The following is a 13,838-nucleotide window of genomic DNA, read 5'->3' as shown; positions in this document are numbered from 1 at the left end:
ACCTAAAAATTGTTTACACAAAAGCATATTATAATTTCAGTTAAAGAACTGCATAAATGCAATGCTCATTAGTTAAATTTGAATGCAGACTGATTCAGTTAGATCTGACATTACAAGAGAGAATGGAAGCACTAAGTTCAATCTACATAAAAATTGCTGCTAGCCAAATTTTCTTTTGTTTCCTTTAAAACACATCTAACATCAAAGAGAACAGCTAAATCTGATGACACAGCAAGACTTATATTTTATTAAACTGTTCTCTTAAATATTTTAAAGAAGTTGCTGCCCTGGTGCCTATTTTAACAATTTTTCACTTGAATTTTTTCACCTTCTCCCTGCAAATCAGATCTATTCTTTGACTCTTCAGATTTTTTCAGCACTATTTCTCTTCTTCCACCTCAGCTAGAAATACTTAGAGCCAACTCCATACATTTACATACATGAATGCAATGATTCCAACTCTATTACACTACCTTTTATGAAGCACAGCTTCCTCAGTTCCAGCAACAAGTACAATGCTATGTGCTGTCACTCTTGCAGAACAATCCAAAACCACAGTATTTATCTCACATTTCTTCAAGTTTCTGTGCTACTTACTTCATACGTGCTTCAAAATTACAATTGCCTACAAACTCTGCTCATGCACCACTCACTTTCTTCAGTAAACCATGATCAGTTTTTGCTATCATCAGCATTTCATTAGCATTCTCACAGAAGACAGACAACTTTGTGCCCTGGTTCCTGGGAACCATTTATCCTGTATCTTTCAACCTGGTTGAATCTCTAAGCTCAGACCAACAGGGTCCTGTGCAGTCAGGACAGCACAGTTGCTGGGATCGAGGGATACTGGCTAAGAGGAGTTTCCTGCTCCTTGAATCATCAGCTATTCAGGGGGTACTGATGGGCCTGTGTACAAACTAGGCAGTAGAAGCAACTCTGTGCTGAACATTGCAGGACATGTTCCAAGGCTTCAGTTTCCCTCTGTTCCATTTTTCTTCCATGCTCATATTTAATACTGTTACTCACCTGTCAAAGTATTTTTGATGCAGTTTGTACAGCAGCCTTATGTTTAGATTGAAAATAAAACCACAATAAATGACAATAAAACAGGCACCAAACCCTCTTCCTCCTACCATGTATAAAAAACCACTCAAGAATTCAAATTCATTTACAACTTTGGCCAATATTACCTGGTTTATCTTTATTGAGTATTATGCATACTTAGAATACAAAATATCATGATCTTTTCTATTGAATTTCTTCTCTTTATACTTCTGCCAGCAGTACTTTGATTATACTGACCCGTATTCAATAGCACCTTAGAAACAGCAGAATTTCAAGTTAAAAAAAGAGGAAAAATTGATGATTGTCAAAAAACAGGCAATACTAACAATGTATACTAAATCTTCTGAGATGCACACAAAAAATACTAAAAGTGGTCATTTCATTATTCAGTATCAGTTGAGATACTTGCTACTGCATGTTTTACAATCAAGTAGTTAGACAGTGTGTTCTACTGCCAGCTACAAAAATATGAAAATCATGGTATTAATGCCTCTGCAGTTGCTCACAGCAGTTGAGAGGCAATACAAAAAGGCTTACTAGGTACCCAAGAAAAAGTTTTACCAAAGTATGCACAAAAGACATGTCAATTATAATTAGTACAAAACATCAGAATTTTTACCCTATACTGAATCTATAAAGAGACTGTAAAAATTAAATAAAAAAATTTCTTTTAAAAATCACATATTACCAGGCAAGAGGTCACTGGGTATAGAATCCCATGTAAACAAAGCTGACAACAGTAGATCTCCATAGTACAAACTGAATGTTAAGTTCAAAGGAAAAAAAAAAAAAAATCAAACTATAAAACTCACACTTTCTTATATTTCTCAATATATAACTTTTTAGCCATTTCCACTCTCAGTTTAGCTGGTTAGCTGTACTCATCCTTTGACTGGAAATGTGGCATAATCCCTTCTACTTCAGTTGCAATATCCTTTTAGATTTTTGTTTTGAGAAAACAAGTCTCAGGATGTTCCCTTTAATAGGAACAGCTCCTATGTGTTACAATGCACTTCATCTCCACAGGTTTGAAGCGAGAAGGTTTGTCCCACGAGTGGGAGGCACTGCTGCTGTAAATGGAACAGCTACTTAATTTGGTTTGAATATCAAGCACCAAGATGCTAGTTTCATTTTGCAAGTGAAGAATTCCCCTCTTCTTTCCATTCTGCACTATGTAGAAGTCCTTGCATCACAGTAAGAAAAAAATGTTTGCATCTTACCAAATTATGCTCATGGCTAGAGAGCATTTAGCCATCAGCCTTAACACAAAACATAATTTCAAAGTATTATAGCCCTATTATTTCTTCACTACTATTCATATTATTCAACTAATTTGAATAAATCTTAATATAATTTCCTTTAAAAATTGGAAGCAACTTACTTAAGATGCAGATCAAGATTTAAGGATTATAATAATGCTTATTAAAAACATGATTAAATGTAATTTCATCTGAAAAAACATGCATAAATATACACAAATATGCATGAAAACATCATGAATACAACAATGAAATATAATTCACAGCTTTAGGAGTGTCAGTCAAACATTTAGCAGAGCTGTATTTCCAGCTTAAAAAATGAGTTCTCTTTGCACTGTTCAGCACATGAATCAGAATTTCTGTAATACATAAAGAATACCAAGATTATCAACAGTCACATACACTTTGAAATTAGGGGACACATGTATTGACTTAAGGTTTGTTCCGTTCGTGTAGAAGGTTTGTAAGGATTCTCCAGTAGTTACATTCCACCACTATAAAAAATAATAACACACAGTCAGTTAGGTGAAGGGAGCTTAGAAAAAAAAATAAATCTCTCAACAGGCTTAGCATGGCAAGCCCAGCTGACAGCTTTCACCAAAGAGATAGAAAGTAGAAAAAGTTTAGGACAAATTACTAGAGTTATAAGACTTTGAGCTGAAAAGAAATTTCAAAAAGACTAAAGCTGTTCAATTTCAAGAAAGCATACAAAATAATAAGTTCACATACTGCCCCTTACCCCATCACAAAATGCAATCCATAGATGTAAACCGTAATATGTCCAAATTGTAAAAAAACATGCATTTTTATATAACCAAATAAATACACGAAACATTGCCAGACAACTGAAACTACAGCTGCATTACCAAACTTAGCTCAACTCACATGAGCATCACATATGCATTTGAAACCAACTGCAGTTTTGTTAGCAGGACAGACTTTGTTTTCAGTGAGATTAGAAGTTCTAATTATTAATTTTTAGAATACGCAGTAAGCACTAATAGCAAAGAAACTGAGAAACCTTCAACCATCAGTGTACTCCATGAATGTAGTCTGAAATTTCTCAGAAAAACTATAGACCAATGCAAAACCGACCCACACAGAATCTAGCACAAAGTTGTTATTCAATTGTGCCAGTAACAAGTCTATCCTCTATTCTTGCAGCATCTGAGTGCAGCAGGAAAATATCACAACAGATTACCTTCAGCTTTGATCATCTAGAAAAGCAGATGGTATTACTACTTTTTAGCTTACTCATCTCATGAAATATGTAACATAGTTGTGTGCATAATGCAGATTTGCAACTACACAGCTATAATGTTCTGATTAAAAACACTGTTCCTGAAGTATCTGTTATTTGATGGAGACACACAATTAAAAAAAACAATCAAAAAACCCTCAAAACCCCAACAAAACAAAAAACCAAAACACCCCACCCAAACCAAAAATGGGTCTTAATTAGCTCTTAATAAATGGATAATGGATCAGGTGCTGTGCCAGTGGGTGCCACTCACACACCAAGTTCAACAGTACATAGCTCATACACTTCAGCTATGAATAAGACAACTCTGGAGTCCAACTCAGCCCAGTTTTCAGAGGTCTGGACTTCTGAATTGTTTTAGACTTTCCGTGACTGGGAAAAGGCAAATGCTATCCTCACTTTTACAAAGAGCAAAGGTGGGGTTGGGAACTACAGGTCAGTAACCTTCACTCCAGTGTCTGGGATTATTACAGAACAAGTTTTCTAGAAGCCATTTCAAGTCATATGAAGAACAAGGATGTGATTGTGAGCAACTAGCACAGATGTACCAACGGTAAATCATGCTGAACCACTCAACTGGCTTCTGCTGACAATAATGGTGACCCTCCAAACAGCATGGCAAGAATGTGAATAACTTTGACTTTAACCAGGCCTTTGGCATGGTCTCCCATATTGTCTCTATAGTCAAACTGGAGACATAAGGACTGGATGGGTGGAATACAAGGTGGGTAACAAACTGAGCGGACTGCTAGGTTCAAAATGCAGTAACCACCAGTTTGGTCACTGTGTGTTGAGTCCCACCTGAGTACAAATGAAAGAACCACTGACAAACTGGAGCAAGTCCAGCACATGGTCACTGAGATGTCTAGACATCTAGAACAGATGTCATAGGAGACAGAGCACTGGATTTGTTTAGGCAGCTAACTGCTGTCTTCAACTGCTGAGAAGAGATGACAGAGACAGACTCTCCTTTCAGTGTGACCCTGTCGGACTGGGGGACAATACTTGATGGGCAAGGTCCTAAACAATCTTACCTAACTCTGAAAACTGCTTCTAGCAATGGGCTGGACTAGATGAGCTCCAGAAGGCCCTAACATCTTAAACCATTCTATGACTCCAAGAAACATCACAACACCATACTGTGAAAACATAAAATAAAATGGGAAGGAAGCTAGAAATGGAAAGCATGACTTGTACTTTTGTATGAAATGAACATCAGACAATGCTTTCAAAGCTAAATTAGTAAATTCCACTGCCTTTGGTTACTTGACAGACTTCAAAGAATTAGTCTAATAGCATGATCAACAGCTAGACACCAACCAACAATCAACTAACCTCCATCACTCTGAGGTGGGAACTTCACCACCTGCCATTTCACATACACAGAGTATTAGCCACCACATGAGGGGAAAAAAACCCCAACACAAAACCTCGTGAGATATTTACAATTATAAAGAATCCATTCACAGACTAAAAGAAGGATCACCTCTTCCCCTTCCCAAAAAACATGTCCAGTAGATGCTTGAACCAGTGAAAGACTGATGAAAATACTGATTTCCTCAGTTTCAACATGCCCTCTTCAAAAGATTACTTATAGAATGTCTTTCAATCACTTCATTCGATTCTTTCTGAATTTCTACTTATGACAAAACTTAAACCACAGTACCTCACAAAAATAAAAGCCTCATGTAGAGAATTTTTCTGGACATTATAAACAACACAATTACTGCCAAAACTGAGTGGATATTAAGGCAGGCAAAAATGACTGGGATCTTTAGTATTGCTACTAAAAATCCAAACCTAATAAAAATGGAATACATGGAGTTTGAAAGCAAACCCTAAGCCTGAATTCTTAAGAGATCTTTTCAGAGGACTTGCAGATTTGAGAAAGAAGAGAAGTGAAAAGTGCTGGACAGTCACAAAAACAAAGCAGCTCCATGTTAAGAAACATGTTTCCGGTTTGTTTCTTTGAATTAGTCTTTGTTTTCCTTTAGAATTATCAGAGTATTGCCATTTAATTAGGTATGTTAGGATGCTTTATTACTTCATGGCTCACCTTAAGATAGCCTCCAGAGGACACAAGCATTTTGCTGTCAGGAGAAAATGAGAGGTCTGTTACCCAACCCCCATGTGTAGGTTCTTCGTCTACAGTTACTGGGGAGCAGAAGTGAAGTAATGCACCCGTTAAAATGTCCCAAATCTAAAAGAGAGGAAAGATTATATATATAAGTAAACTTATTGGAGAAAAAAAATCTCAAATAAGGAAACCTGAAATATTTTTCAATATTAGAGAAAAACCCCTTGTAAACCTGCATTCTACTTGAAGTGACAAAATAACTAAAAAACCAGAATATCTCTCTTAGACCTAAACCTGCATTCTACTTGAAGTGACAAAATAACTAAAAAGAGAGGAAAGATTATATATATAAGTAAACTTATTGGAGAAAAAAAATCTCAAATAAGGAAACCTGAAATATTTTTCAATATTAGAGAAAAACCCCTTGTAAACCTGCATTCTACTTGAAGTGACAAAATAACTAAAAAACCAGAATATCTCTCTTAGACCTAAACCTGCATTCTACTTGAAGTGACAAAATAACTAAAAAACCAGATCTCTTAGACACTTGAAGTGACAAAATAACTAAAAAACCAGAATATCTCTCTTAGACCTATATCACACATGGAGGATGTAATCACACATGCAATTCACAGTAGAATTATTAGCAAATCTTGTGAATCAATTCCTTAGCATTCATGGAACATAAATCTATCAATATGGCTACAAAGTACTGCCTCACATGGCAAACTTTGCTTCTTTTCAAGGCCCTAATGTTCACTGGAATGCTAACGAAATTAGACATGCAGGACACAAACTACAAGAACTCTTCTGTCTGTGAACTGACTATCAACTGAATGATAAAATAAACATCAAGATGAAAGCAGTACCCTTATTTCTCCTTTGTCATCTCCAGTGGCCAATAATTTGTTATTAGGAGAGAACGCACAGCACCGCACACAGGCTTCGTGGCCTTTCAGCTCATGAAGAACAGATGAACTTTCAAAGCTCCATATCTAAATGGAAAACAGTAGAGAGCAAGTGAAAAAGACAAGTTCAAGACCTTTCTGGAAGGCATTAGCATTCAGATGTACATAAGACTTTTTATATATATGTAGATGTGTTTGTGCATTTATGTAAATGCTTTACATACTGTAGTCTGGTTTTCTTTTTATTATCTGAATCATACAAGAATGAAGTTGTTACAAATTACTGAAGTGACCAAGAGTACACACCTTTCCTTGAAGCATACTTGTTACTGAAACTGATTAATTTACAAGGAAGTTTAAAGCTGTTCATAGAAATCAATCAATTTAAAGTTATATCTTAAAAATCTAATGGAGCAGCCTCAGTTCACCTCATTTCTGAGCAGGAATACCATAACCTATGGACAGCACTTTCACTGAAAGTTTCACAGATTTTTCTAAACTTTAAAAATTGAGCATAACAGGCTATTAACAAATCGATACAGAGAACTAAAAGTGTTCTGCACAAAACTGTGCATTAAACGTGCATTTTATTTGTACAGAAGTCATCAGGACAGCCTCAAGTTACATCCAAGATCAATTGTGAATGACTAACAGCTTTGGAAACATGTTGATGGATACAAGACATTTAACACTAGAACTACAGGATAACTCAGATAATCACTAGTTACCTCAGAATAAAAAATCGACTACATTTCAGGACAAACAAGGCATCACTTTTATCTTTGTACAGAAGGTAACCAACCTTTGCAGTTTTGTCAGCAGAAGTAGATGAAAATTTAGTACCATCAGGTGAAACAGCACAGGAAAGAACAGTACCTCCATGGCAAGCAAAATCTTTTTCTGGGTTTCCGGTAGTGATATTCCAAACCTATCAAATATACAGGAAAAACAGCTTAGTTTTGTAACATGGTAAAAAAGTTACAACACTTGCAATTTATACAACAATATATAAGAGACAAAACTCAGCTAGACAGTTCTAATATGGCCAACATTTTGTTATAGCTAAAATACAACAACAGTGTAAATCTTACTAAAAATAGAAAATGCAAAATTTTGTCTAAAAAGTCAGCTTACACTTTATGATCAATTCAATAAATGCATATCCACACAAAGAGCAAGAAATACCAAATGTTACAAGAGACAAAGTGTTTTTGATGCAATTTATCATTTCACTTACTTTAACAGTTCCATCAAATGACCAAGAGAGAAGTTTTGAATTTTCCAGAAGTCTAAAATCCTTGATTGCTTCCCTGTGCCCTCTTAGAAACACACATTCACTCAACTGCCAATTCCATACCTAATCAGAAACATGAAATACTTTTTTTAGAAAAATGGTAGCAGCAAACATAAATTAAGAAGAATGAAGTAACTAACTGATTGATTTTTAAGTCACAAGAGTAATAAAGATTACTTATGGTGGTGGCAATTAATTAAAATCTTAGATATTGAAGGGATCCATAGTAGAGATGCTGAAGATTGAGGATGCCATAGTATTTAATAGCCAAACTATGCCAGAGTTCCCTATAATACACATATAATCTGATTTTCAAAGTGAATTTGATGCTTAAAATTCACTGCTAATTTAAAAAGAGAAAGCTACCCAGTAACTTTCAGGCACCTCTGAATTCTGGGGTTTTAAACTTTGATTATTGCAACAAAAAGACTTATTTCATTTAGCAGACCACACATTTTGCCTACTTAAATTAACTTGCTTTTATATTTGAAAGGGTATTTTAATGAAATGCCATTTTGCTTTGCATTTTTACAACAAAATGAAACATCTATTTTTAATTCAACTATTCACTAAAAAAAAAAATGAATGTGCCATTTTGTTTCACAGAAGCTATTAAGCATCAATTTATTTTAAACGACAATGATTTAAGAGTTTTCAATTTAACAGGTTTCCTGCAGCAAAGAGGAGCAGAAAGCAGCAGCGTTCAATCCCGGAGGTTTAACTGGGACACTGCCCACTAGAGGGAGCTGAGCTCCCAGCAGAGAAGCTTCCCACGTTAGACCTGAGAGGAGGATCCCAAAGCTGAGGACCAGCAGCCATAAGTGTCTTGGAGGTTTTACTTCAAACTCAAAGTTTGGTTGTGTGGACTGGATGCTCATTAGCAGCTGGACCACATGCTCTAGTTTAGGAATCCTGTCAGCATGCTGCAAGTGCTCTGCAGTGCAAACTAAAGCACAGTAAGCATAAAGGACAAGGACATTCACTTCCAAAGTGTATCCCTGAGGTGAGCTAAAATGCTAACACAAGACACACCAGAATGTATCTGCAGAGCCAATCTATCTTGTTGAGAGGCAGAGGTTATTCATTTGAGACTACGTTAGTGCAGCCAGTGGCTAGTATCTGTATTCAGCACTGGACTAGGTGGGCACACTAGCCTGTTCAGAGACAGCTTTTTTACCTCATTCCCTGAGAGAGCGTAAGCAAACCTACTGACAGACCCACCACACAGAACTAGTTCTGGGATGCATCCCAAACCCTCACTTCAGAACTGATGAGTTATCTTGTTTGACAATGAATGTTCCTTTCACTCTTCTCAAAGCAGCTGGTGCTCTTCCAGCATCCACAGCAGTAAAAATAGAAAATGTGTAATATTCACTATCACACATGGTATAAATAAAGGCTACGGTTTCTACAGTCCTTGCCCCAAGAGAGCAATAGAGAATACAGTAGCCATTTATTGAATTTACATTAGCTACAGTATAAAAACTCTTTAAGTAAGTTACAACATAAACTTTTCAAGTATTTTCCAAACCTGTATAACTGAATCGTGAGCACTTGAAATGAGAGTCTGACAATCAGATGTAAACTGGCAGTGCTGCACAGATATCCTGTAGGCCTCCCAGGACTTCAGAACTTTCCCATCCGACAACTGCAGTACCTTCACAATGAGGAATTCAATAATTGTATTTATTTGACATACTGGAGGAGAACAAGAACATGCAAATTCTTTTTTAAATAACATGAGATTGTAAATACATGATTCTCAGTCATTGGATTGGAACAACCAAAAATTGCTATTAGCTTAGTCTTGGTAAAATGAAATTCAGAGCTAGATTATTAGCACCACCACTAAATTACTGTAATTTAGGCATCACTCACAAATGTAAAGACTTTGAATTACTATGTTGAAGAATGTTATTGTACAAAGTCATCCAAAAGACATTTATTTAGAAATAAAAAGCATCAAGATGAGTGTTTTCCTACTATTTTAAAAATCAAATTTAGGATTTAATACCTTTAGTGTTCCATTCTCCTGTCCAAAAGCTGCAAATTTAAGATCTCCACTTAAGCAACAGCAGGAAATGGGGGATTCTTGGGCTGCCGTCTGCATAATAACATTGTCTGTATTTCCATTGATAAGCTGTAAGATAGGAAGTTAATTAAGTTATTCCAAATTTTAAAATTTAAACTGAAGTAAATTACAATACAGAGCTAAGAATCCCAAAGGGAACAGCATACCAGTTCCAAACTTGGAATTATAAGTATCAGTTACTTTCATAAGTCACTTGCCTTGAAGGTCAGTGTAACTATCTCCATTGAATCCTCTCAAACAGGATAAGTTTGCAGAAGAAACTCATCTCAGTATTAGAAGGCTTTCTAAGGTTTGTCTGGCTACAGGAAACAGGAACTCAAAATGCTACTCCCAAATACCAAAGCAAGCTTCAGGCTCAAATTTACAGTGCCAGTCAGATTATATAGCTCATGCCAAATGGAGCATAAAATGTTTTAAGAGCATCCTCTAAGCGTGATTTTAAACTTAACAGCACATACAGTACACCAAATCTCAACTCAGTATCACCCTCAAACCAATTCTCCAGCGGAAAAAAAAAAATCTTTAGAATACAACAATTTACAAACAAATTTTACGTTAAGAAAGCTACCAACGTGAAGTGTTTAAAAATTAACATATTGCAATCCAAAGGGTGAGTAGGACTGAAGTTCTGAGAGACTACAAAGTTACAAAAGGTTAAACAACATGGCTGCAAGAAAAACTTTGAGAGATGTGATAGCAGAAACACACTGTTAAATCACCGTACACATGCCTAACTGCAATTTGTCTTTTCAGTCAATTTCTCTTCTTGTGCAAGGGTGAAAAATCTATTCTCTTTCTACAATGGAGTCTTCTGTCATGACTGTATGTCTACAGGTTGTCAGAATATTATATTTAGGGCAGAGTATCTAAGCACCATTTTCCTCTATGAAATGGCTCAAGTAAAGTTACAACAGACATACACTAATCATAAATACATAGATCAGATCTACTAATTCAAATGAGAGGCAGACTACACCATCACATAGTAGCAGCTACAGATGTTACAATTCAGGCAGGTTAAAAAGCAGCAAATATCCTGAACTATTACTGCACATAAATAGGTATAACTCCATTTGCTGTGGCTTCTTCCAGCTCTTCACTGCAGTAGATGAAAATCCTATTAAGTGACGTTATTTGATGTCTTATAGAATCACGATAAAAAAGATGACGTGCACGGAATGGAAATGGAATGGAAAATATATTTTGGCTCTTGGTGTACTTAGCATTTGGTTGGGTCCACAGTAATAAGAGTGCACCCACTACTACTATTTTCTTGAGCACAAATCTAAGGCTATAGGCAGTCCTGGGTTCACACCTTTCACTGCCTCAATCTGAGATAATTCCTTCAGCTATTTGACAGGAGTTCTGATGCATTATGTGTATGTGCTGTGTAACATGTGGTCCATACGTGCTGCACACATTACACATTGCTGTGCACATCTAAGCCGCTTGGAGGGCCCACAGCCTCCACACTCACAAAGGGAGAAGAGTTCTGTTTCTCTGCATCCAGCTTCAGTTTCAACATCAGTGTGGAAACTTCCCCTCAAACTCCATTTTTCACATACTAAACTAGGCAGTTTCTAGATTAAAAATGTTATCATACATTGAGTCATCTGCTACAGATTTCACTGTTACAAGCCACGAACAAGCAGCTCTTCAGTGCTTCCTTGGTTTCCTACTGAGATTTGCAGGTAACATTCCAATGTACTGACATATTGAGAAATACAGCTTACTTGTAAATGCTTCTGATTGTAAATTGCTAAAATCATCACTTCACCATTGTGAAATACAACATCTAGTTCACTTTTCAGGACAGCATCAGAAGACTTGCACACCTTCTTTGTTTCCCAAATCTGTTGAAGAACAGAGCATTTCATTAGCTTTATTAAAGAATAAGTTTTAAAACTTGCTGAGTAGGAGTACCTGTAAACCAAATGCTTATAAACTTGCAAGTAACACTCATTTTTCTTAAACAGTGAAAATTATTTTGCTTCTGCTATTTTTGACACTAGGGAAGGTTGTGCAATTAGTATAGCGATTTCAACAGATGAACTATTTTTTTCAAGGTCACTACTAGACTCCCCTGTGTTTAGAGTCAAAGCTATAAAGTCCACAGTTTTCTAATCCAAAGAAAAGCATTGAAACCCAGTAGCAAAAAATAACAAGTCCAGGTTTCTATACTTAAATTGCTTTCAAAATTTCAATATAAGTATTAAGTTGGGAGAAAAGGCAAGGTTAGCTTGGTAAATTCTAGCTCTACTTTCACAGGTCTTAATGAGGCATTACAATTACAGAAATCTATCCTGAATACTAACAGGTAAATATAGCTAACAATGAAACTAGTATCAAGTCTGCTAGGATCCTCAAAAACCTTCACAATTCCCAGTTCAGATAAAACCTAAAACAAAACAGAAGGTTACAATTACTCTTGAAGAGCCACCAGACTTAAAAAAGTCATCTAGACATACAGGAAATTTAGATAAGACATCAATAAAGCAAAAAAGTGTCCTCATAGTACTATATGTGTGAATAATTTTATAGTTTTAAAACAAATATTTAAGTTTATATTGGCTATAAACATATATACTTAATATATAAGTATATTTGCATGTGTATGTACAATATACAGCTCCTTAAATTAATATGCATATTCACATTTTTCAAAAGAGAAAGAAGTCATCTTACACGTATTGTTTGGTCATCAGATGATGTCAGAAATAAAGATCCATCTGGTGAAAATGTCACACAGTGAACCCAGCTCATGTGTCCCCTGCAATATGCCACTTTTGATAAAGATTTAATATTCCATAACTACAATAAAAATAAGAAAGAAGAATTCAAATGGATTTAGATTGCATTTGCAGGGAAAACAATGCAAAACAAGCACTATACTTTTACTATTACTATGTCCTCTACTGTTCTCTTACTTCTTATTCTGAAATGAGGCATAACAAGAAATGTGCCTGCTTATCACATTTCAACAGAGAACTTGAATCAGCAGCCTCTGACTGCTGTAATTTTAAAAGACAATGGGGGGGAAAAAAGAATAGAAAAAAATCACAGACAGCATAAAAAAACCCCAAGCAAGTTCAACTTGACCACATGGACTGCAAAACAAAAAAAAATCAACCCCAAACATCAACAAAAAAACCCAAACCAACCCCAAACCTGGTATTTGTACAAGCTTACCCTAGCCATGCTAGTCCCAAAGTTATTCTAGACATTTCATTCCTTTTTATTAAGTTGCCACAGTCTGTACCAGCAGGAAGAGAGAGCTTGGTCTGGTTTGAGTTAAGCAATACTCCTGAGAGTGACAACAGTAACTTTAAATAAATTTAGTAGTCTAGTCTTGTTATATAAATGTGACTTCTGTTGTCCAAAATGAATGGGTAACTTTAAAACACTATTTCTCAATGGATATTTTATATTTCAGAAGCAAATGAAAATTAAACAGAATGAAGCATATGCTAAAATAGTTGTATTTGTTTTATCTCTGTATACAGGAAACTATTAGGATAAATTTAACAGTTTAAATTACAAGTAGTCTTTCCCAGTGTACTGCAATCACTTACCTCAACAGAACAGTGAGACAAAGCAACTGCTACTAACTCACCACCAGGACAAAAGTCACAGTATTGGATTGTACCATGATGACTTACAACGACTTGTGTTAACAAACCACATGTTTCAATATCAAAAAGCTGTGAACACATAATTACAATAGTTAGCACCCAGTTTGAATGACTTCACTATTGACAAATTGATTAAATTTGGAAGGTATTTCTCTCAGTCACCAGTTTGTTGCCCAATATTTTCATTTTACACACACTTGAAACCATGCAGAAACATAGTTATATCGGAAACACCTTTAAGGCCTGGAAT

General features: G+C 35.7%; 1 protein-coding gene across 1 annotated transcript in view; it reads right to left on the bottom strand.

The window, feature by feature from the left end:
* Positions 1–2,674: 2,674 nt before the first annotated feature.
* Positions 2,675–13,838, bottom strand: part of APAF1 (apoptotic peptidase activating factor 1) — a 31,137-nt gene continuing 19,973 nt past the window's right edge. Inside the window, exons 17-26 of the mRNA XM_009081975.1 lie at positions 13,529–13,657; positions 12,642–12,767; positions 11,690–11,809; positions 9,879–10,004; positions 9,396–9,521; positions 7,808–7,927; positions 7,373–7,498; positions 6,532–6,657; positions 5,642–5,785; positions 2,675–2,818 (exon numbers count right to left, since the gene is read on the bottom strand). Coding sequence (XP_009080223.1) covers positions 2,675–2,818; positions 5,642–5,785; positions 6,532–6,657; positions 7,373–7,498; positions 7,808–7,927; positions 9,396–9,521; positions 9,879–10,004; positions 11,690–11,809; positions 12,642–12,767; positions 13,529–13,657 — 1,287 coding nt within the window. The remainder of the gene's footprint in view (positions 2,819–5,641; positions 5,786–6,531; positions 6,658–7,372; positions 7,499–7,807; positions 7,928–9,395; positions 9,522–9,878; positions 10,005–11,689; positions 11,810–12,641; positions 12,768–13,528; positions 13,658–13,838) is intronic.

Source organism: Acanthisitta chloris, unplaced genomic scaffold, assembly GCF_000695815.1.
Source record: "Acanthisitta chloris isolate BGI_N310 unplaced genomic scaffold, ASM69581v1 scaffold10379, whole genome shotgun sequence".
Taxonomy (NCBI): domain Eukaryota; kingdom Metazoa; phylum Chordata; class Aves; order Passeriformes; family Acanthisittidae; genus Acanthisitta; species Acanthisitta chloris.
This window is presented reverse-complemented; position numbering and strand designations above follow the sequence as displayed.